The sequence below is a fragment of the Lutra lutra genome, chromosome X (assembly GCF_902655055.1).
Source record: "Lutra lutra chromosome X, mLutLut1.2, whole genome shotgun sequence".
Taxonomy (NCBI): domain Eukaryota; kingdom Metazoa; phylum Chordata; class Mammalia; order Carnivora; family Mustelidae; genus Lutra; species Lutra lutra.
This window is the reverse complement of record NC_062296.1, coordinates 88,472-113,388: the sequence shown is the minus strand read 5'-3', so window position 1 is coordinate 113,388 and position 24,917 is coordinate 88,472. Positions and strand designations below refer to the sequence as shown.

Genomic DNA, 24,917 nt, shown 5'->3' with positions numbered 1-24,917 from the left:
AAAATCCCAATAGTTCATTTTTGCCCTTGCTTCCCTTGCCTTTGGTGATGTTCCTAGGAAGATGTTGCTGCGGCTGAGAAAATGTCTATGCTACCTAAAGCAATCTACACATTTAATGCAATTCCTATCAAAGTACCATCCATTTTTTTCAAAGAAATGGAACAAATAATCCTAAAATTTATATGGAACCAGAAAAGACCTCGAATAGCCAAAGGAATATTGAAAAAGAAAGCCAAAGTTGGTGGCATCTCAATTCTGGACTTCAAGCTCTATTACAAAGCTGTCATCATCAAGACAGCATGGTACTGGCACAAAAACAGACACATAGATCAATGGAACAGAATAGAGAGCCCAGAAATAGACCCTCAACTCTATGGTCAACTCATCTTCGACAAAGCAGGAAAGAATGTCCAATGGAACAAAGACAGCCTCTTCAATAAATGGTGTTGGGAAAATTGGACAGCCACATGCAGAAAAATGAAATTGGATCACTTCCTTACACCACACACGAAAATAGACTCAAAATGGATGAAGGATCTCAATGTGAGAAAGGAATCCATCAAAATCCTTGAGGAGAACACAGGCAGCAACCTCTAAAGCTTATTTTTATATTTCTCTTGTTACCTACCTGAATTTTCTGATTTTTCTATTACTGGTCATACATTATTTGTGTAACTAAAAAAAAAAAAAACTTGTATGATTTATCAGATGAAAGTAAGCCTTGAATAATGTTTGCAAGTGAGGCTTACGGTTTCTGTCTAGTCACAGATTTTGTTTGCAGTGGTTTTACAAACTGGCAACTGAAATTTGGCCTTGATAGTTGTATGTCCTAGAGTCATTAAGCCCAGAATTATAGGGTACCACTTGCTAGGGACAGTAAATGGACTTGAAACTACAGAATGAAAGATTTAGGTTTTATCTATTAAATAACATTCATTTTTAAAAAGATTTTATTTATTCATTTGACAGACAGAGATCACAAGCAGGCAGAGAGGCAGGCAGAAAGAGAGAGGAGGAAGCAGGCTCCCAACTGAGCAGAGAGCCCGATGCGGTGCTTGATCCCAGGACCCTGAGATCATGACCTGAGCTGAAGGCAGAGGCTTTAACCCACTGAGCCACCCAGGCACCCTTATTAAATAACATTCTAACAGTTTCTGTTGTTAACTCTGGTAGGTATTACTACAAATTGAAAAAATTGATCTTAGTTTAGGATTAAATCTGATCCTAATTTGAGTTCGAGGGATTAAACAGTTTTTCATAGTCTTTTCCAGTATTTTCTAAGCTTATCTACATCACCTAGGTCCCTTACTACAAATACAGACCCTCTTATCCCACTCTTAAAAATGTGACTTTGTAGGCCAGGAATCTATGTTAACAGCTACCACCTTCAGGTGATTCTGATGTAGCCCTACACATATACTGGTATCAAGGAATCAGTGTTTTAGTCCAGTGGTTCTGGGACGAAATCACCAAACTCTTGGTGAATGGACATTTACATTTACTTCTTCATGATCCTATAATGAACAGAATTTCTTAGGGTATGGCCTTCCTTGGGCAATACAAACATGGCACAATTTCTATTTGTATCAATGCCAGCGGCTGCCAACCAAGAGAAAGCAAATGATAACAGTGTTATTCCTCAGTATCAAGTTTCAAACATTAGAATGCAGCAAAATTTGAAAGAGAAAAGCATTACAACACAACACATACCCTCCCCAAATGAGCACTGGGTATTATATAAGACTGATGAATCACAGACCTGTATCCCTGAAACAAATAATACATTATATATTAATTAATTGATTTTAAATTAAAAAAGAAAAATATAAATGAAATGAAAAAAAGAAAGAGAAAAGCAATCACTTAAAGCAAACTTTTCAACAGATTTCAATACAGCAAAATCATAAAAATTTATCTTGAAGATCAGCTAATACAACCTCATAATTTTACAGATGAAAGTCATAAAGGTGAAGTCATATGAATTGTATTACAACCAGAATTGTTACAAATTCAGGACACAATGACTCTTATACTTGCATTTTGTTTGTTTTTTTTTTTTAAATTTTATGTTTTCAGTCTTCCAAGATTCATTGTTTATGCACCACACCCAGTGCTCCATGTAATACTTTCCCTCCTTAGTACCCAAAACCAGGCTCACCTAATCTCCCACTCTACTTCCCTTCAAAACACTCAGATGACATGATACTTTATATGGAAAACCCAAAAGACTCCACCCCCAAACCACTAGAACTCATACAGCAATTCAGTAATGTGGCAGGACACAAAATCAATGTACAGAAATCAGTTGCTTTCTTATATTCTATCAATGAAAATACAGAAAGGGAAATTAAAGAATCAATTCCATTTACTATAGCACCAAGAACCATCAGATACCTGGGAATAAACCCAACCAAAGAGGTAAAGGATCTGTACTCAAGGAACTACAGAACACTCATGAAAGAAATTAAAGAAGACACAAAAAGATGGAAGACCATTCCATGCTCATAGATCAGGAGAATAAACATTGTTAAAATGTCTATATTGCCTAGATCAATCTATACTTTCAATGCCATTCCGATAAAAATTCCACTGGCATTTTTCAAATATATGGAGCAAACAATCCTAAAATTTGTATGGAATCAGAAGAGACCCTGAATTGCTAAGGAAATGTTGAAAAAGAAAAACAAAAATGGGGGCCTCACATTGCCTGATTTCAAGTTTTACGACAAAGCTGTGATCCCAAGACAGCATGGTACTGGCATAAAAACAGACACATAGACCAGTGGAACAGAGTAGAGAGTCCAGATATGGACCCTCAACTTTATGGTCAAATGATCTTCAACAAAGCAGGAAAAAATACACAGTGGAAAAAAGACAGTCTCTTCAATAAATCGTGCTGGGAAAATTGGACAGCTATATGTAGAAGAATGAAACTCAGCCATTCTCTTACACGATACACAAAGATAAACTCAAAATGGATAAAAGACCTCAGCGTGAGGCAGGAATCCATCAGAAGCCTAGAGGAGAACATAGGCAGTAAGCTCTTTGATATCAGCCACAGCAACTTCATTCAAGATATGTCTCCAAAGGCAAAGGAAACAAAAGCGAAAATGAATTTGTGGGACTTCGTCAAGATCAAAACCTTCTGCACAGCAAAGGAAACAGTCAACAAAACAAAGAGGCAACCCACAGAATGGGAGAAGATATTTGCAAATGACAGTACAGACAAAAGGCTGATATCCAGGATCTGTAAAGAACTCCTCAAGCTCAACACACACAAAACAGATAATCATGTCAAAAAATGGGCAGAAGACATGAACAGACACTTCTCCAATGAAGACATACAAATTGCTAACAGACACATGAGAAAAATGTTAATCATCACTAGCCATCAGGGAGATTCAAGTCAAAACCACATTGAGATACCACCTTACACCAGTTAGAATGGCCAAAATTAGCAAGACAGGAAACAACGTGTGTTGGAGAGGATGTGGAGAAAGGGGAATCGTCTCACACTGTTGGTGGGAATGCAGGTTGCTACAGCCACTTTGGAAAACAATGTGGAGATTCCTTAAGAAAATTACAAATAGAGCTTCCCTATGACCCTGCAATTGCACTACTGGGTATTTACCCCAAAGATACAGATGTAGTGAAAAGAAGGGCCATCTGTACCCCAGTGTCCGTAGCAGTGATGGCCACAGTCGCCAAACTGTGGAAAGAACCAAGATGCCCTTCAACGGATGAATGGATAAGGAAGATGTGGTCCATATACACTATGGAGTATTATGCCTCCATCAGAAAGGATGAATACCCAACTTTTGTATCAACATGGATGGGACTGGAAGAGATTATACTGAGTGAAATAAGTCAAGCAGAGAAAGACAATTATCATACAGTTTCATTTATTTGTGGAGCATAAGGAATAACATAGAGGATATGGGGAGATGGAAAGAGAAGGGAGTTGGGGAAAATTGGAGGGGGAAACGAACCATGAGACTATGGACTCTGAAAAACAGTCTGAGGGTTTTGAAGGGGCAGGGGGTGGGAGGTTGGGTAAACCTGGTGGTGGGTATTATGGGGGGCACGTATTGCATGGAATACTGGGTGTGGAACATAAACAATGAATTCTGCTACACTGAAAAGAAATTTAAAAAATAAATTAAAAATGTTTTAAAAATCCCTTAGTTTGTTTCTCAGAGTCCACAGTCTCTCATGGTTTGTCTCCCCCTCCAATTTCCCCCAACTCACTTTTCCTCTCCATCTCCCCATGTCCTCCGTGTTATTCCTTATGCTCCACAAGTAAATGAAACCATATAATTGACTCTCTATGCTTGATTTATTTCACTCAGCATAATCTCCTCCAGTCCCATCCATGTTGATACAAAAGTTGGGTATTCGTCCTTTCTGACAGAGGCATAATATTCCATTGTATATATGGACCACATCCTCTTTATCCATTCATCCACTAAAGGGCATCTTGGTTCTTTCCACAGTTTGGCGACTGTGGCCATTGCTGCTATGGACATTGGGGTACAGATGGCCCTTCTTTTCACCACTTCTGTATCTTTGGGGTAAATAGCCAGTAGTGCAATTGCTACTTGCATGTTTTTAATGAATCAATTTTGTCTACTACTTGAATTCCTTGAGAGGATGTATTTCTAGTACCTAGCATACTTTTTAGCACATCACGCCTCCGTAAAAGTTTGTTAAACTGTTCTGTTTAATTTCAGGAAGTCAAAATAAAAGTCATGGTGATAACAGGAGACAAACCATAAAAGACTCTTAATCTCATGAAACAAACTGAGGGTTGCTGGGGGGTGGGGGAGTAGGGATGGGGTGGCTGGGGGATGGACATTGGGGAGGGTATGGGATATGGTGAGTGCTGTGAAATGTGTAAGCCTGACAATTCACAGACCTGTACCCCTGGGGCTATATCTATCTATCTATCCATCTATCCATCTCTTTTAGGCACTGAAGCCCAGGAGGCAGGAGCAGAAATGGAGGAGGACTAGGGAAGCAAACAGATTGTGTACAGACCTGGGGACTGTTTGATTTAGGTAATCAACACTAACTGCTCACCCCTCTTTTTGTTCCCTCTTTTTTAAAAAAAATTATCTTTTATTAACATGTATTGTATTATTAGCCCAGGAGTACAGGTCTGTGAATTGCCAGGTTTATACACTTCATAGCACATACCTTCCCCAATGTCCATAACCCCACCACCCTCTCCCTACCCCCCTTTCATTCCCTCTTAAAGGGCTTCTGAAATTCACGCAAGAGGGGCAGACAGGAAACCAAGACCTCCATAGACAAACCTTGGCCCCACTCAGTTTGTGTGCTGTTTGGAGCCTCCATTTCCTTTTCTGGAAAATGAGGTTGACAATAATAATAATTAGTTTTCAGCATTACTGAGATGATTAAATGCAGTAATATATATTTACCATAGAATACTATTTGGTACCAGAGAAGTGTTAGCTCTTCTTCTTAGCATACATTCTTTCAACAAATTGTAATTGAGCACCAACACTATGCTACCTTGAGGAGGTACAATGATGGGCAAAAGCAATAAAGTTCCTTCCTGCAAGGAATTCATATGTTCTATTATTGAATAAAATTAAATGGGGCAGACAATAAACAAGTAAACATTGAAAAATTATTTTGAGCATATATTTTGTAAAGAAAACAAAACAGAAAAAATGTTTAATGATCAGTGGTCATGGAGAGTCCAACTGAGGAGGGGCCATATAAGTTGGGACCCAAATTACAAGAAAGATATGTGCACAGATCTGGAGGTTCATCCTTCGGTGCTGTGTAAACAGCTGGTACAAAAACTCAAAGGTGAGAACATACTTGATCTGTTCCAAGGTGGAAATCATGCACTTGCAATATGATCATGCCTTGGAGATGTATTTTTACCCCTGCACATGTGAAGATAATTTATATGGGCATCTTCATCCTCACCAAGTAAGAGTTGGAGAATGCGGAAGATGTAGCTACATGTCTTGGATGTTCTCTCATTATAAAACGAAAAAGGTCATCTTATGTAGAGAAGCAATCCCAATCCCTTCCACCAATGAATGATTAGTTAATTGCTGAAAGCTTGAAGAGTCGAAATCCTGAAAAACTGGGATTGAGCCAAGGTGGAAAAAACCAAACGTGAAGTTACAGGTCTCTTACCTAGGGACACCAGGCTTGTGGTTTGCTACTCTGTTAGACTGTGGATTCTTTAATTTTGAAGGAGGATAATTTCCAATCAGTGCTTTATTTCCCTCCATTTGATCAGTTTATAACTTAAACCTAATCACTCACTATCTGATAGCAATATCTACCTCAGAGTCATTAGTATCCCTTATTTTTGACTTGGTTATAAAGATAAGATAATTCAAATTAGCCCTTCTTGTAATCTAACATCAGTTTTCCTTTAGAAACTTTAAAACTGAAGAAAATGAGTTGTCTTGTTAGTGCTGCACTTCCATGTTCTGCACCAAACCTCAGGCTTGCCCTTGGTTTGGTCCTTTTTAGAATGTTCATGTTCTGTGAAGCAGCCCTTTTCTGTTACATACCATTTGGAGTTAGTCATGCCATTAAATATAAAATTTGGTGAATTTAGTGGAGAAAATTTCTCCAGAACTAAAATGGATAAAAGTCAAAAAGTGAAATGGTCACAAAATTTAGAATTTCCTTATGAGTATTCTGTATGTTTCTTGGAAACATAAATAACTAAATAAAACATAAAATGGTCACAAAATTTAGAATTTCCTTATGAGTATTCTGTATGTTTCTTGGAAACATAAATAACTAAATAAAACATAAATGAATAAAAGAGAAAAAATAAAAGTCAAACAGCCAAGGGAGGTAAAATTGATAACAGAACAAGAGGAGGAATATATACCAACTTAGTAAATAAAATGCTTAGATAATTTTGCCAGACCAGGGCAGATATTTCTATGTATGGATGCTCAGTGGTTTTTAGAAAAGGCTAACGAAATTGCTCTCTAGGTGGGAGTTGATGTCAACTCTTTATGGCTGACAACAATGTTCCCAGCATTTTCACAGTATCATATCACATCACCTAAAAAGTAAAGCATCTAAAGTAACTGCTGAAGATTGTCTTGAAAATGAGAAGCCAAATCTGAGTAGATGCACTCATGGGGGTACATCTGATGAACCTCTATAATCTGCAACCAAACTAGAGGCACACTGTGACAGAAGAAAGTTGTCCTGGAGAAAAAAAAATGATATGTAAAGAGAGATGGGTTATCAGCTTTACTTTGTTACAGTGCTGGGAGAAGCAAGAAATTAGATTCATGAAATCTATAATTAGATTATATGGAACTTTGAAAACCCCCTTTGTATATACAAATTTCCTGTGTGTATATAAAGTTAACAAAAATCCACTGACATCTGGCAGGTTGTTTGGGAAATGGCTCTTGAAATTAGAGAGAAAAATGTCTTACCAGAAAACATTCTATTACTGATAGCTGCACATAGATACGGGAGGTTTAAATTAAAACAGTCTATAGGGTTTTTTTTCCCCTCTTATTACCATGGCTATGTGTAGCCATTAGACTGAGAAACAATAATTCATCAAAAGCTGGATGCTGAAAGTGTTTGGTACATTATGAAAAGCATTGTTCTAATGCAGATGTAAATAAATGGCATGTTCTTGATACCAAGAGAAACTTCGTTGCTGTGTGGGAAAGACACCTCAGAACTGCTTTGCCAAACCTGGTGTTGGAACCAGTGATGGCTCAGAGAAACAGAGCAGGATAAAAGTGATGACTCTGACCGGAATTATCCACAAAGAAAAAATGAACTCTCCCATACTCAAATGCCAATGATTTTGTAGATATTGATAATGTGTTAGCTCCCTCTGCTGATTGGAATTTCAAAGGAGAACAGGCACTCTTGATATAGGACCATTTTGAACACAAAACAAAAAGAAAATTTGCCCAAGACCAAATATCCAGGAGAAAAGAAGCATAAACAGTCCTGGGGATCAGTGATGGAATGCAACAATGTGCATGATTTTGAAGTCAAAGCAGCAGTCACTGGATTTGTCTGTGAACCACAAAATAACACATCAGGGTTCAATCCTATTAAGTGGAATGTAAAACCAAGGTCTCCCAGATAGGGTTAGCATTAGCCCAACAGACATTTCTAGATCCTCTAGTAGTACATGAGAGCTGGTTTGTAATCCAGACTCCATTGTTTCTTAACTTTGTAACCTTTGCCAAGACCAGAAGATTTCTCATGTACAAAATTAGGAAACTGGATTAGGTTATCTAAACCATCAGTTCTACAATTCCAGGCTTCGTAGCTGCAGGAACTGAAATAGAAGTTGAAACCTTTACTCCATACACTCAAATTACCTAAAATCATCAATCATAAAGAAGTGATTCCATTCTTCAATAACTTGATGGAATAGTAACAGAATCTGAATTTGAAAACTATAAAATTATAAAGCCACCTATTTAAATAGTTCTGTATACACATTAGTGTACACATCCAGAAGCATTTTTCTTGGAAACTACCCAATATATTTTTAAAACTGCAGATATTAATTTATTACCAGGATAGATGGTGTATTGGCATGCTAAATAAGGCTAATTAAAAAAAAACCTTATATAAGATCATATCGCTGCTCTGCTCTAACCTCTCTAATGATTTTCTGTTATAAAAGAATAAAATCCAAATTCCTTCCAGCTTCCACAGTCTTGCAAGACCCTCTGGCCATAAAATAAGACATAATAGAACTCCAAGCACAGAGAGCTAGTACAAAGATCATAAAATGGGAAGGAGCTCACAATATTTAAAGACCAGAAAGAAACCTGGTGTGATCTCTCCTCCTCCCACTCTTCACTTCTGCTACCTTCCAGTCATTCTGGCTTTATTTCTGTTCTCTCTTACCTTCTTGTGGCTGATTCCTTCTTGACTTTCAGGTTTCAGCTTAAATGTTACCTCCTGACCTTCCCTGATTTCCCAATGTAAAGGCTTGTGCTAGAAATACAAATTTTGGAGCACAGATATATTACTTTAGGAGAGAACACGGGGTAAGAAGAGAGGCTTTGATAGAGCCCTAAAAATCTCTAAATTGAGGCAACATTTAGGGTTCACATAGTTTCTTTTTAAAATTTTTAAATTCATTTTCAGCGTAACAGTATTCATTGTTTTTGCACCACACCCAGTGCTCCATGTGATCCGTGCCCTCTCCAATACCCACCACCTGGTTCCCCCAACCTCCCACCCCCCACCCCTTCAAACCCCTCAGATTGTTTTTCAGAGTCCATAGTCTCTCATGGTTCACCTCCCCTTCCAATTTCCCTCAACTCCCTTCTCCTCTCTAACTCCCCTTGTCCTCCATGCTATTTGTTATGCTCCACAAATAAGTGAAACCATATGATAGTTGACTCTCTCTGCTTGACTTATTTCACTCAGCATAATCTCTTCTAGTCCCGTCCATGTTGATACAAAAGTTGGGTATTCATCCTTTCTGATGGAGGCATAATACTCCATAGTGTATATGGACCACATCTTCCTTATCCATTCGTCGGTTGAAGGGCATCTTGGTTCTTTCCACAGATTAGCGACCGTGGGCATTGCTGCTATAAACATTGGGGTACAGATGGCCCTTCTTTTCACTACATCTGTTTCTTTGGGGTAAATACCCAGTAGTGCAATTGCAGGGTCATAGGGAAGCTCTATTTTTAATTTCTTGAGGAATCTCCTCACTGTCCTCCAAAGTGGTTGCACCAACTTGCATTCTCACCAACAGTGTAAGAGGGTTCCCCTTTCTCCACATACCCTCCAACACATGTTGTTTACTGTCTTGCTAATTTTGGCCATTCTAACTGGTGTAAGGTGGTATCTCAATGTGGTTTTAATTTGAATCTCCCTGATGGCTAGTGATGATGAACATTTTTTCACATAGTTCTTAACTCAGGACTGTCTGGTTCCAAACCTCATTCTCTTTCTAGGACACTATTCCCTCTCACAAAGAATAGGTACTAAATAAAATTAATACTAATATGAAAAGTAAACCTTTGCAGGGGATGGATAAAGGTGAAAAAAGAAGTATATACTTTAATGAAAAATGAAGAAGTGATATTTGAGATAGGTATTGAAAAATAAATAAGATTTAGACAGGAGAGGCAGCATGTGCAAAGGCACTGAGACATGAAAGAGCATGGTACTGAAGTGTTAGCTCCATGTAGGCAAGGACATTGTCTGTCTTTCTCACTGTTATATCTCCAGGATATATCATAGGCCTGGCTCACAGTAGGCACTTAGTACATATAGTGGAAGGAATGGAAGGATACATGAATGAGTGAATGCCACCATAGAGAAGCATGCTTGAACACAGAATGTTTTGGTGAGAGAGACAGAATATGAAGCAGGAGAGGTAGAGAGAGGCCAGATCATGGAGGGCCTTGAATTCTCTGTTAAGAATCTTAGACCTTATCCTCTATGTAATGGGGATCCAATGAAGGTTTTTTTTTTTTAAGATTTTATTTATTTATTTTACAGATAGAGATCACAAGTAGGTGGAGAGGCAGGCAGAGAGAGAGAGAGGAGGAAGCAGGCTCCCGGCCGAGCAGAGAGCCTGATGCGGGGCTCGATCCCGGGACCCTGAGATCATAACCTGAGCTGAAGGCAGAGGCTTAACCCACTGAGCCACCCAGGCACCCCTCCAATGAAGGTTTTAAGTAGGATTTCAAAGTGATCAGATTTTGTTTTAGATAGAATAATCTTAAGTGACAAGAAGGGGCAGGTGGGGAGATTGTGAAGGAGACACTATAGGTACAGAGACAATCCTTCTGATTTCTAATGCCCTGATCATTTTAGTTATGATTCTCTTAATGTACTTCAATTTGTCTATAGCCCACCCGGAGCTGATAACAATAACTAAGGTATGGTATATCCTGCACATATTAGATTAGAACCATGTGTATAGTGACTCATGACTAGTACTTTTTTTTTTTTACATGCTTGGAAAAATACAGAGGAATGGAGTAGAGGTAATTTGCACAAACTATCTCACCATTTATCATTTTTCCTTTTCTTTCTCCCTGAATATAAACTAAATAAAAGTAAATGTTAGTTATCATTTTGTAAGACCAAATGAGGGAGAACCAATGACAAACACAATGCTTGTTTGATAAATACTTATTGACATCAAGTGCTTACTATCTACCTGACACTAGTGTTCATTAATCATTGCAACAACCCTTGAAGACAGGTGCTGTTATTATACTCATTTTAAAGATGAGAAAACTGAAGCTTTACAAGTGAGGCATTTAGGAGATAGAATTAATATGTCTTGCTGATTGTTTGGATGTGAACTTTGAGGGAGTGAAATCACTCAAAATGATAGCCAACTTTCTAGTGTGAGCAACTGATTGCACGGTTGTGCTGTTCACTGAGGTGGGATTAGAGGAGAAGGAAAAACAGGTTACAGGAGAGGGTAGAGTGGAAATGTACTAGGTCATATGAGGACTACATTAAGTTTTAAGTGCTTGAAAGAGATGCCCAGCTGTCATTAAATATTTCAGTCTGGGTTACAGGAGTCTTTTCTGGGCTTCCTATATGTGGGAATCCTCAGCATACAGATGACAACCAAATCAGTGGGGATGGGGAGATTACCCAAGAAACGTGTGAGCATAGGGCAGAGCACTATGGGTCATGAACATTTCAAAAGAAAATGAGGAGCTGCCATAAAAGTGGGAGGGGAATGAGGAATGTAAATCATCTTAGAGATAAAAGAATAGAAAGTGCTATGAAGTGAATGTTTGTGCCTCCGCCCAATTTATATGTTGGAGTCTAGCTCCTCAATGTGATGGTAGCTGGAGGTGGTGTCTTTCTGAGTTAATTAGGCCAGGAGGATGGAGCCCTCATGAATAAGATTGCTGCCCTTGTAAGAGATGTGTGAGTGCTGATGTCTCGCCTTCATGTGAAGATACAGCAAAAAGACAACAGTCTGTACGTCAGCAAGCAGGTTCCTGCCAAAACTTAACCATACCAGCATTCTTGTCTGAAACTTCCCGGCCTCCAGAACTGTAAGAAATAAATTTCTGTTGTTTAAGCCATCCAGTTTGTGATATTTTTAAAGCAGCCCATACTAAGAGGATTTAAAGAGGAAAATAATCAATGTAAAATCCTGCAAGTATGAAGTATCGTAATTGTTGAGAAGGGTCTATTGCTTTAGCAACACAGTTGAGAATTTTGACTGGAAAAGAGAGGTGGGAAAAAGACCACAGGTTAAGTTTGTGTGGTGACAGGTTTTGGGGGGTGTGGAGTTGAGAAGGGTGACTTTGGAATGTTTTAGATGAGAGAAATTCTGCCAATCTTTAAATGCTGATAATAAAGAGCAAGTAAGCAGGGAGCCATTTGAGGAGTCATGAGAAGGAAGGGTTCATCAGTGCAGCTAGACTCAGTTGGCAAGAGAGAACAGGAATGTAAAGGGGAAGGGGCGAGGGAGCTTAGATCAAACGAGAGAAGGCGAAGGAGGAACGGTTATTATTATTATTGTTATTATTATTATTGCAAAAGAATGGGAGAAAGGATTATTGAGGGGTCTAAGGAGGTTAGGAAATTTCGTGGCGAAAGGAGGGAGCTCCTGCGACACGAATTCTACTTTGTGCAGTAACAGGAGACGTTACCTGCTGAGAATAAGCACAGAGATGGGGCAAACTTCGCTCTTCATCTATCCCACCAACTCAACGCTGGTGAACTCTTTGTGGCCCTGCATCCTTCCTTTTGCCGGAGGAACCGCTTGATGATGTTTACCACAAGTTATTGACTGTGTGACAGACAGGACGATACGCCAGTTGGAACTACCACTCCCAGTATGCAGTGCGGCTACTGGGAAGTGCCGGGGCTGGGAATGCAGCAAGTCCCGCCCTACAGTCCATTTTCATTGGAGGAACGCTCACATTCCCAGGAGGCCGCGCGCGGGCGGGGCGCTTTACGCGGAAGCCGGTGGCGTCGGGTCCCAACCTCCTCCGGGAGCGGGCAGTCGGTGGTCCACCTCTGGCTTACGCCGCTCGATTCTGAGCCTACGCGCTCTTAGGGGGTGCCCGGACAGGTAAATGGTACAGGGCGCGCTGGGCAGAAGGCGGGGAGACGACCGCGGAGGGAGGGCAGAGGTGTGGACGAAAGGTGCTGGGGTGGAGTGAGGAGGCAGTGCAAGGGTGACTTGGGCTTCTCTGGTGTCGACGGTTCGAATTGTCGGGCAGGTTCAGTTTTGGCGAGCTGCGTTTTGTGCCGCTGAAAAGGTCTCGAATTAAGGAGTGTTAGAATGCGTCACTTAAGTTGTTGCAGGAGGGAGAAATGTTAACTTTCCCTCAGTTCGCATTCTGCAAGACCTTTCTTTAGCGTTTGAATCTTGAGATTCAGTCTTGAGATCTCAGTCTTCTAAAAACTAATCTCTACGCCCTTGTTTTGATGACGTCACTTTTTGGTTCACCTACTTCTGAGCTCCGTGTGTTTGTACACCTCCGCGTGCCCTTTCTTCACCACCCATTGTTTCATTCCTCTTCTTCCTCGGTTTGGATAGGGACTCAGTATCTCTACCCAGACCTATTTCCACAGCTTCAGACCTGTATGTTATTGTAATAATTGGCCAGTATTTAACAAACTCAGACCATGTACTAGACTCTTTCGTAAATGTCTTACATCTCCCTCTCTCATATCCCCCCACAAATGATCAGTTGTCAAGTCCTTTTCTTTCTCTTATTAATTGCGCTCAACTACCTATACCTCCGTTGTCCTACCCTTGATCCCAGAGACATGTTACGCCTTTGAATAGCTGTGGCTGAGAGCAGACTCACTCACATGTTTAATAAGTATTTATTGAACAGCTAGTATGTCCTAGAGACTCTTCTAAGGTCAAGGGATATAGCTAGAAACAAGTCGTAGGAGATCTCTACTCTTAAGTAGTTTACATGTTTGTGTGTGTGTGTGTGTGTGGGCGGGCAAACAGGAATAATCCGGATGATGTGATGTGGTAGTGATGGTTAATGCAAAATAGAACAGGTGGTTGACTTGACAGGGTAGGCTCCTATCCCCAGAAAGTCAGAGGGATTGAATTTGGTCTCAGAACAGCACCATAAAAGAATATTTGTAACACCAGCAAGAATATAGCAAGTCTGTAACCAGACTTCAGGCTTTTCATAAACACCTCTTCTTTTCTTCTGCCATATCAATATTTGTTCTTCATTCTTCTGTCTCCTCCAAGGTTATTACATCAGAATTGGTGGTTTATCTGTCATTGGATTATTTCCTCCTAAAACCCTGACAGAAAGTTGGGGATTAGAATAGATTAAAGCAGTTGAACTGCTTTATCTTAATTAAGGACATAATTTAGTAATCAAAATATCCTTCTTACCAGGTCCTACTGAATATAAAGTTACTGTTGTCTAAACCAAAACATGCTCAGATTCACTTATTTATTTAACAAATATTTGAGGGAAAATTATATGCCAGGCATTGTGCTGGGCACTGTGAGCTGGTGAGGATAAAATGAACTTTGCCCTCTCTTCCAGAGGAGTAATTGTAACAGTATGTGGAGGAAATTCCTAATACATAGGCTGACACCTGCATTTTTTCTTCACCCAGTGAAATAATCACAAACCTCTAAGAAGTCTGAATAAATTTGTACATTTTTAGATTATTCACTAGTTACTCTTTATTGCAGTTATTTATGTCTGTCTTTCCCATTGTACTATGGCTTCCTTGAGTATAGAGGTCCTCTCTTACTGGGCTTCATATCTCCGGTGTCTACTCCTTTGGCTGTCATATAGTAAATCCTCAAAAAATATGTGTTGAACTGAATTTGAAAAACGATTTGATCCAATACATTAATTGTTTCATTTATACAGGCCTTTTTTTTTTGGTAAAAGGTCATTGTACTTATTCCTAAAACTTCTCATTCACCAAATGTGGACCATTCCATCTCATCAGGCCAGTTTACCTTCCCTGGTTTGTTCTCACTTCTGTGCCTTCTCTTGTTCCATACTTCTTCCATATCTCTTGTTCCATACCTCTTCCATAAAATGTGTTCCCATCTCTTTCCCAAGCACTTTCCATGCCCCCTTCCCATTTAACTTAATGGGCCAATTTCATAGTATGTGAGAGGGTGGAAACAATCTAATGTTTCCTATGAGACATTCTGCTAATGAACTGTTGCAAGAATTAACACAGTACATTCCTTTGCAATAATATAAATAATGATACAGAATGCATTCTTTTGATTTTGTATTGACTGTTACCATGTGCTATGTGAGAAGTTAATTCTTCCCCTTTTTTTCTGTTTGGACAGTTGCACAACCTTTATTCATACAACATGTTTTAGTGTCATTTGGTTTCCACTTAGTACAGACACATCTTTAAATATTATTTCCTCCTTAGCCTGAGATAATTGTTATTTTGTCCCTCTGTCACTTTCAGAAAGTCAAATCTTAATTCTTCAAATAAAAGTTTTCTATTATGCAGATATCTTTCAATTGTAAATTGTTACGGTAAAAGATAAATTTTGTCTTTATAACTGATTAAAAAACACAACAGGAATACAAGAGTGCTTGAGTCATGATTGTGATTATGATTTTAGGATGTGCCAGCCTAAGAGCAGCCAGACATGCTTCTAAGACATTAAAAATTAGGCACTGTCATTTTAGAGAATTTCTTAGCTCTTTGGCCTTTATAATGCAAATGCAGCATGGAATTGTGTGTCATCATTTATAAGGTATACGTGTATATCTGGAATATTAACAGACATTTTTAATGTTATCAAAATAAGAATATAGAATTTAAAAAATCCTAAGAACACATAGACTTGAATGTGAGAAAAACTGACTTGGCCTTTTTCTTTACTCAGTTCCCTAAAACTATCTTCATCCTCTACTTGAAGATGCCTCCACTGAGGAGCAGTGTTTTCATTGTGGCTGTGCTATATGTAACTTGTTATTTATTTTCATTTTTATGTATTTTTTTCTAGAGAGGGACATGGGGAATGGGGAGCAATTTTTTTAAGATTTATTTATTTGAGAAAGAGAGAGAGAGAGAGAGAGAGTGTGTGTGTGTGTGTGTGTGTGTGTGAAGGACAGAGGAAGAGAGAGTCTTAAGCAGACTCTGGGCTGAGTGTGGAGCCTGACACACCATGACCTGAGCCAAAACCAAGAGTTGGTTGCTTAACCAACTGTGCCACCCAGGTGCCCCAAGCAATTTGTTTTTAACACAGGTAATCCCTTACTTACAAATGGATATATTTCAAAAATTCCTTTTTAAAAATTTTTTGAAGCTTCATGCCTTTTTCTTTATAAATAATGCTGTTCAGGGCATTTCAGTTATTATGCCAATTGGTAACATCTTAATCTTCAATTTGATGGACTTGAAGATCTTCACAGTTTAATAATTCTTCTGTAAAAAACTACATTTAGAATTCTCAGTTGGATTTCCCCCATGACATATCTTTTTTTTTTAATCCTGGCAACTGAAACAAAAGTATCCTTTCCTTAGAATCTTCTTGTAGAAGTAGAAACAGGCCTTTCTAACTCCAAGTTGTTGGAGGTGGCCCTTCTTTTCTCTACGGACAGGTCTCTAATGAGAGTAAGGAAAGAGTGGTGTGAATATATGGAGAGGGAAGAGTAAGAATGATTTGGGAGGAACAGTGAGGTTCTCAGATGTTTTGTGTCCTCAAAAAAGATACGTTGAATCTTGACAGATGGTACCTGTGAATGTGACTTTATTTGGAAATAAGGGTCTTTGCAGGTGTAATTAAGATGTAAGTTAAAATGACGGTCACAGTGGAGTGGGTGTCCTAATAAGAGAAAAGACCCAGAGATTTCTATATGAAAACATGGACACGCATGAAGAATACCATATGACTCTGGAGGCAGAGATTGTGAAGTGCTGCAGCTGAAAGCCAGGGAATGCCAAGGATTGTCAGCAGACTACCAAAAGGTAAAGAGAGATAAGAAAGGATTGTTCACTCTAGATTTCTGAGGGAGCCTGGCCCTGCTGACATCTTGATTTGGGGCTTCTGGCCTCCAGAAGTAGGAGACAATAAATTTCTGTTGTTTTAAACCTTTGTGGCTTTTGATACTTTGTCAAGGCAGCTACAGGAAACTCATACAGGATTCTTAGCAGGAAGGAAGTAAAGCTGGGATAACGGCCCTGGGACCAAGCAAGGCATCAGTAAGAGAATGGAGGAACAGTGTTGAGACACGACTTTCCTTTATATATCATTTTTTTTCCCTTCTCTTTCTTCTCTGGCTTATCTTTTTCACTTTTTTTCTTGCATATTATATTTATATAGCATTTTATGGTTTATTACACTTTCACATACTGCTAGTAGTTAGCAGAGACAGGTTTTCACTTTAAATGCAGTATTCTTTCACAGTTCTGTTATCCCAATTTTCAAGCGAAATGAGAAAAACAATTATCATATGATCTCGCTGATATGTGGAATTTGAGAAACAAGGCAGAAGATCGTGGGGGAAGAGAGGAAAAAATGAAATGGGATGAAACCAGAGAGGGAAACAAACCATAAGAGACTCTTAATTTCATGAAACAAACTGAGGTTGTTGGGGCAGGGGAGGGATAGGGTGGCTGGGTTATGGACACTGGGGAGCGCATGTGCTATGGTGAGTGCTGTGAACTGTGTAAGACTGATGAATCACAGACCTGCACCCCTGAAACAAATATGGTATATGTTAATTAAAACAAAAAGACATTACAGATTCAGGTGATGGGGATTAAGGAGTACCCTTGTGAGCACCAGCTGTTGTGGATGTGCTGAATCACTGAATTATACATCTGAAACTAATTTTACACTGTTAACTGGAATTTAAAAACTTAAAGGACATTACAGATTCTATTGCATGAGAGTTACAGTGGTGGCAGATGAGGCTTGATAATAGGTGAGGTTTTTAACAGTCTAGAAGAGAGTAAGAAATTCCTATTATTGGCGTCTGAAAAGAAAGTTTCTGTTGCTATGTACCTGATCTTCAACAGATATTTTTTAATTGGGCACTGATTTTCTTGAACAAAACACTGCTTCCCTGTAAATACATCCATTGTTCCTAATTATATTCCAAACAGTGCACTCCCTGTTCTGGGTGACTGTACTTCATGTAAACTTGAAGGCTATTGTCATATTCCCTCTAAGTCTTCTTTTTTTTTTCTAAGTCTTCTTTTTTAAATATTAAATATTTCTAGTTTATCTATCTGTTCTTCAAATGATAGAATGTCCAGGTCCCTTACCCATAAAGTGGCCCTTCCATCCAGGCTTGAAATGCTGTACTGAGAGTTGAACTCAATATTCCACATATGTTCTAACCAGCACAGGGTATAATGGTAATAGTACTTAAAAAGATCAAGGCACCCTATTTTAAAATGTAATTTAGGATTATGTAAGTATTTTAAGCAATTACCTGATGTTAGTTCATAATGAACTTACAGTCCACTAAGACACTAGATTTTTTTTTTGTATTGTTGCCAAATTCAGTTTTCTTCTTGAAGCTATTAAGGTACTGAAGCTGCTACTCTTTCATCTGTATCAGGGGCCATATAATTTCTCATCTCTGTTTCTCTTTGTGTTATTGTTCCACTCTACTGCATATCTGTTGGACTAACCAATGACTTCCTTCTTCATAAAATTTCAGTGGCTCTTTATAGTCTTCCTACTGTGCATCAGTAAACACAGATAGGAGCTGACATGTGTTCCTTCTTGACACTTGCTTTCCTTTTGGCTTCGAGGCCACCACATTCTTCTGGCTTTCCTCTCACTTTCTCAGTTGGTCCTTTTCAGTCTTCTTTGTGGGTCCCTGTTCTGTTCATCTGCCTTTCCCTCAGTTATTTGTTGTGCCTTCAGTTTTGTCTTTAGTTTTCCCTTAACTTTGATTGTGCCCTGTTTTTTTTTCTATATGCAAAATGTCTTTAGCAAATAGATCATGTTTAAAATGACAGGTATAGATGAGCTCTTCTTGGGATGAGAGCGCATAGAACCAAGACCCATGGAAAGTCATCATTTGGAAGTCAGCTAGAGGAAGAGGGCTCAGCAAGAAAACAAGGAGCAGCCAGACATGTGGGAGTGTTTCAAGAAGGAGGGTTAGTCAATGGTGTTGACTATTCCTAAGAGGTCAGGTAAGTGAGAATAGAGAAGTGTCCACTGAATTTTGCAGCATAGAGGCTGTTGATGATCTTAGCAGTCATGGATTTGTGGACCGTTGAGGGCAAAACCCAGTAAGTTAAAGAGTTAAAAAGAAGTAGAGAAGCAGAGATAGTGTATAGACTATGATTTTAAGAAATGGAGCAGTACCTAGAGCATGTTACTGAGGCTTTTAAAAAAGATCGAGGGAGTTAATGTATGAGAAAATGATTTGGAAATTGTAACTTACTACATATGTGTAAAGAGAAATCCAGAAAGAAGATGGCTAAGGACACAATTCTGAGGAACACCCTCCTTTAGAGAGTGAAGAAGAAACCCTGAGAGGTGTTCAGCTCAAGACACAAATGAGTACTTCTGCTTTATGTGTGGTGTTTCATTGCTGGGATTCCAAGAAGGAATCTCTGGATTCCCTGACTTCAGGCACTTTATGGTCTGTTGCTGTGTTTCACAAAATATGGTTAAGTGAATCACCTGCATCTAGATAGGCTTGTCTTAAATATGTTATTCCAGGATCTCACCTCAAGTCTACTGATTCAGAATTTTAGGTGATGATGCCAAGAATTTGAATTTTTAACAGTGACTGTCACTCTCCCACCCAAGAGAACTCGTTCACCTATAGTTTAAGAACCACTGGCCTGTTGGATGGAACTGAACATGTTAAGAAATAACATTGAGTTGAAGAGTTAGTAGAAGAATAGGAAGGTACTTGGACATCTCTTTTTATAAATTTATACCATTAGATAAAAGAAATGGGGCTGTTGGGTGGAAAATAGTACAGATTCATTAACATGAGAAAAATAACCTTAAACTCTTGCTGTGTTCTTTTAGAAATGTTTTGTTTATGAAGGATCTTAACAATTTAAAGAACCATTCCTCTTGTAGAAGGTTTGAGTTTTTTTCAGTTTGTTTCTATTATGGATAATGGCTTTATAATAGAGGCAGTATATACTATATGGATAAGATTATGGGTTCTAGAACCATACCACCTGGGTTTGAGTCCCAATTTTTATTATTTACTAGTTCTGTAATTTTGGGCAAACTGTGTAAGTTATCTGTACTGCAGTTTGCACAGTGTGTAATTTAATTATTGTAAGCATTGAGCGAGTTAATAGTTGTAAAGTGCTTAAAATGGTGCCTGATACACAGGCACTTAATAAATATGGGCTATTAATATTGTTAATATGTATCTTTCTGACTCTAGAGTCAAACTTCTGTTGAACTATTAGGATAAATTTTCAGGGTGGGATTATTGCATATGTGGAATTAAGAAACAAAACAAAGAAAAAGAGACAAAAATCAGACTCTTAAATACAGGGAACAAACTGGTGGTTGCCAGAGGGGAGGTGGGGGGATGGGTGCAATAGATAAAGGGGATTACGAGTACACTTATGGTGATGAGCACTGAATAATGTATGGAATTGTTGAATCATTGTATTGTACACCTGAAACTAATATCACATTGCATGTTAATTATACTTAAATAAAAAAAGGAAGAATCCCCTCTTTATGTTCCTTTACTGTTTATGGTAATTGCTTTTCAAATGGTGATATCCAATTGTGCTGTATAATTTGTTAATGCACCTTATCTATCAACGTGTGTGTAACATATATGTTACATTTTATATATACACACATGTACATATTTCGTGTGTCTCTCTATATATCAGTATGGTTTAGGGTTGTAAACTTGTACAAGACTATGACCTTTTTATTAAGCTTATTATTAAGTGTCTTACATTAATATTATAGCACCTTGGGCAGTAGTGTCTCCAGGTACCCGAACAAATGGAAAGATATTCCGTGCTCAAGGATTGGAAGAATTAATATTTTTGAAATGTCCGCACTACCCAAAGCAATTTTCAGATTCAGTATAATACCTATCAAAATACCAATAGTATTTTTCACAGAACTAGAACAATTAATCCTAAAATTTTATATGGAACCATAAAAGAACCTAAATAGCCAAAGCAGTCATGAGAAATAAGAACAAAGCTGAAGGTATCACAATCCCAGATTTCAAGATATATTAGAAAGCTTCAGTAATCAAAACAGTATGGTGCTGGCATAAAAACAGACACATAGATCAATGGAACAGAATAGAGAGCCCAGAAATAAACCCATAATTATATGGTCCATCAATCTTCAACAAAAAAGGCAAGAATATACAACAGGGAATAGATAGTCTCTTCAACAAATGATACTGGGAAAACTGGACCACTGTCTTACACCACACACAAACTCAAAATGGATTAAATACCTAAATGTGAATTAACAAAACCATAAAACTGGAAGAAAAATAGGCAGTAATTTCCTTGACATGGGCCTTAACACCATTTTTCTAGATATGTCTCCTGAGGCAAGGGAAACAAAAGCAAAAATAAACTATTGTGAATACATCAAAATTAAAAGCTTTTGCACAGCAAAGGAAACCACCAACAAAACTAAAAGGCAACTTACTGAATGTGAAAAGATAATTTGCAAACGATATGTTCATAAGTGATTAGTATCTAAAATATATAAAGAACTTATACAACTCAACACCAAAACCCTGCAGATAATTATCCAATTAAAAAGTGGACACAGGACCCGAATAGACAGTTTTCCAAAGAGAGCATACAGATGGCCAACAGACACATGAAAAGAGGCTCACCATGATTAACCATCAGGGAAATGCGAATGAAAACTACAGTGAGATACTGCTTCACACTTGTCAGGATGGCTAGTATCAAAAAGACAAGAAAGAGGTATTGGCAAGGATGTGGAAAAAAGGGAACACTTGTGCACTGGTGGTGGGAATGTAAATTGGTGCAACCACTGTGGAAAACAGTATGGAGCTTCTTTAAAATATTAAAGATAGAAATACCTTATGATTCAGTAATTCTACTACTGGGTATTTACCAAAAGAAATGAAAAACTTATTTGAAAGGATATATGTACCTCTATGCTTATTGCAGCATTATTTACAGTAACTAAGATACAGAGGCAACCCAAGTGTCCATTAGTAGATGAATAGATAAAGAAGATATACACCATATATACATGCACCACATCTTTATCCATATATACATATCCATCTTCTTTATCCATACATATATGGAGATATACACACACAATGGAATATTATTAGTCATAAGAAAAAATGAGCTCTTGCCATTTGCAACAACATGGATGGACTTAGAAGGTATTGTGATAAGTGAAATAAGAGGCAAATTGTATGATTTCACTTACATGTGGAATCTAAACAAATGCTTAAAATACCTGAAGAGCAGAATCAGACCTATAAATACAGAGAACAAATTGATGGTTGACAGAGGGAAGGGGGATGGGCAAAAAGAGGTGAAGGGGAGTGAGAGAGATAGGCATCCATTTATGGAATGAGTAAGTCATGGGAATAAAAGGTACACCATAGGGAATATAGTCAATGTGTTGTAATAGTTCTGCATTGTGACAGATGGTAGCTACACCTGTGGTAAGCATAGCATAAATTGTAGACTTGTCAGATCACTGTGTTGTATACCTGAAACTAATGTAACATTGTGTGTGAAATATACTTCAATTAAAAAATAAATGAATATTGAAAAAATACTGTTTTCAGGTAGATGTTGGTAAATGATAATTTTCTTTTGAAAGATCTTGTCAAAGAAATATTCTAAGTTTTGTGTGCCTTTTTTCCTTTTGATAGATTGAAGCCATGGCCATTCTTTTTGCAGTCGTTGCCAGGGGAACGACTATCCTTGCCAAACATGCTTGGTGTGGAGGAAACTTCCTGGAGGTGACAGAGCAGATTCTGGCTAAGATACCTTCTGAAAATAACAAACTAACGTACTCACATGGCAAGTGAGTTCTGCTCTGCATGGGTAGAGGGTGAAAGAAGTAAACTGTGTCATAATCAGAATGATAGAAAACTAGAAAACAAGGTTCTTGGTAGATAATTTGAATAAACTGATAGAACAGTAACCTTTGCCAGTTTAGACAATGGTCTGTTCTACTCATTATAAATTTGAATTTAAATTAATTTTTATCATCAAAGTGATATTAATATTTTAAAGAAAGGTATGGTAATGTTACTTGTAAAAAATAACTTTGCTATAGAGCTTTAGGATATGTGCAACATGATACAGATAAAAGATGGAATATTCCTATGTTCATTCTTTCAGTAAATATTCATTGAGCACTTGACTGTTGCTGGGTACTGTGCTTGGTGCTGGGGATACAACAAGAAATTACACAGTATTTGCCCTCATAGAGGTTATAGTTTAATGGAGGAGATAGTCAAGTGCATAGATAATTGTAGTAGATGGTGGAAGGTAGTGCTAGAAGGAGCAGCTAGTGGAGAAGTATGGAGTTAGGGAACTGCAGGTGACATTCTGTGACTTGTGCCCAGCATGGTGAAAATAAAGCTGGAGAGACAGGTAAAAGAGCAATCATATAGGGTCTCATAAGCCATATTAAGAGATTGACTTTACTTTGTGGGCAGGCACTGAAGGTTTTCAGCTGGGGTGTGACATGGTCAGATTTTGCTTTAGAAAGGTCACTCTGGTGGCTGGTCGGAGAATGGATTGGGGAGGGCATAGGTGGGAAATCTTAGTAATCAGATAAAAAGTGCCTCAACATTCCTCATCAATACTTAAAAAACTTTTGTTATTTAATCTATCCTAATTTCCTTAGTTCCTATCTCAGAAGGAGGTTCTTATTACTTTCCAAAGCTAGCTCCTTGTATAATTTAGGATCTAGTCTAGTCTAAACTACCGTAAGAGAGACACCCAAAATACAGTGTTACTTAAATGAGACAGCCCAGAGAGGAGTACTTCCAGGCTGCTGGGGTGGCTCTGTCATTTTCAGTTAGTGTCTTCACTTAGGTCTGGCCAAGGCAGCTCCTTTAGTTCTTGTTAACATCGCATGCCCGGTATTTTTTTTTTTAAGATTTTATTTATTTATTTATTTGACAGACAGAGATCACAAGCAGGCAGAGAGAGAGAGAGAGAGAGAGAGGAGGAGGAAGCAGGCTCCCCGCTGAGCAGAGAGCCCGATGTGGGGCTCGATCCCAGGACCTGATCCTCATGACCTGAACCGAAAGCAGAGGCTTTAACCCACTGAGCCACCCAGGTAGCCCCTACATGCCCAGTATTTTTAAAGGCAAAGCCAGAAGTAGGGTGACATTTTATTGTTCAGAAGTTTTGGCTTACATTTTATTTTTCACTACATAGTTATGTAGCTAACCTAGCTGGAAGGGAGGCTAGAATTTGTCATAGGTGTGTAGCTGTATGTTTAGCTAAAATTCTGTTACTCTACAAGAAGTTACAGGATATTAGGAGACAACTTGCAATCTTCCATTCTACTCTTTTGGGCCTCTCAAATATCTGGGTGTACTCTTCTTCTCAAACAAAGAGCACATATCCTCTCTGTAGGAGATGGCTCCAAAACCTTATCTGGTCACTGTCCAGTTCAGAGAGTCTGGGTGACACACAGTCTTCTCCATAAGGCCCAGGAGTGGCTCCTGTGACTTACCATGAAGAGAAGTCATATGTTCTTCCTGCTTCCCCTGCCCAACCCAATAGACAGTGGTAGAAGTAGGAAAACATCAGCAGCATCAAAGTTACAAACTCACATTTAGAAAAGGGAAGAATGAGAAACACATAGAAGTCACTGCTTCCTAGCAGTGTTCCAGTAACTATTCACAGCAATTTCAAAGACTCCCTATTCTGATCCTGGAGTGGTTAGTGGTTCTGGTTCATTGGAGGAACTCCCT

General features: G+C 38.5%; 1 protein-coding gene and 1 long non-coding RNA gene across 3 annotated transcripts in view; one reads left to right on the top strand and one right to left on the bottom strand.

Moving 5' to 3' along the window:
- Nucleotides 1-2,069: 2,069 nt before the first annotated feature.
- LOC125092013 (uncharacterized) lies at nucleotides 2,070-9,292 on the bottom strand. Its single transcript, XR_007124810.1, has 2 exons — nucleotides 9,241-9,292; nucleotides 2,070-2,163 (listed from the first exon to the last, which is right to left on the bottom strand). It is a non-coding gene; the product is annotated as an uncharacterized LOC125092013 (long non-coding RNA).
- Nucleotides 9,293-12,944: 3,652 nt separating this feature from the next.
- VAMP7 (vesicle associated membrane protein 7) overlaps nucleotides 12,945-24,917 on the top strand; it is a 50,805-nt gene continuing 38,832 nt past the window's right edge. Inside the window, exons 1-3 of one of the 2 annotated variants that reach the window (XM_047716243.1) lie at nucleotides 12,953-13,084; nucleotides 19,706-19,870; nucleotides 22,851-23,005. In XM_047716243.1, the coding sequence (XP_047572199.1) occupies nucleotides 22,860-23,005 (146 nt within the window). In that variant the 5' untranslated portion in view covers nucleotides 12,953-13,084; nucleotides 19,706-19,870; nucleotides 22,851-22,859. Of the gene's footprint in view, nucleotides 13,085-19,705; nucleotides 19,871-22,850; nucleotides 23,006-24,917 lie in introns of both variants that reach the window. The other variant, XM_047716245.1, reaches the window with a different exon arrangement.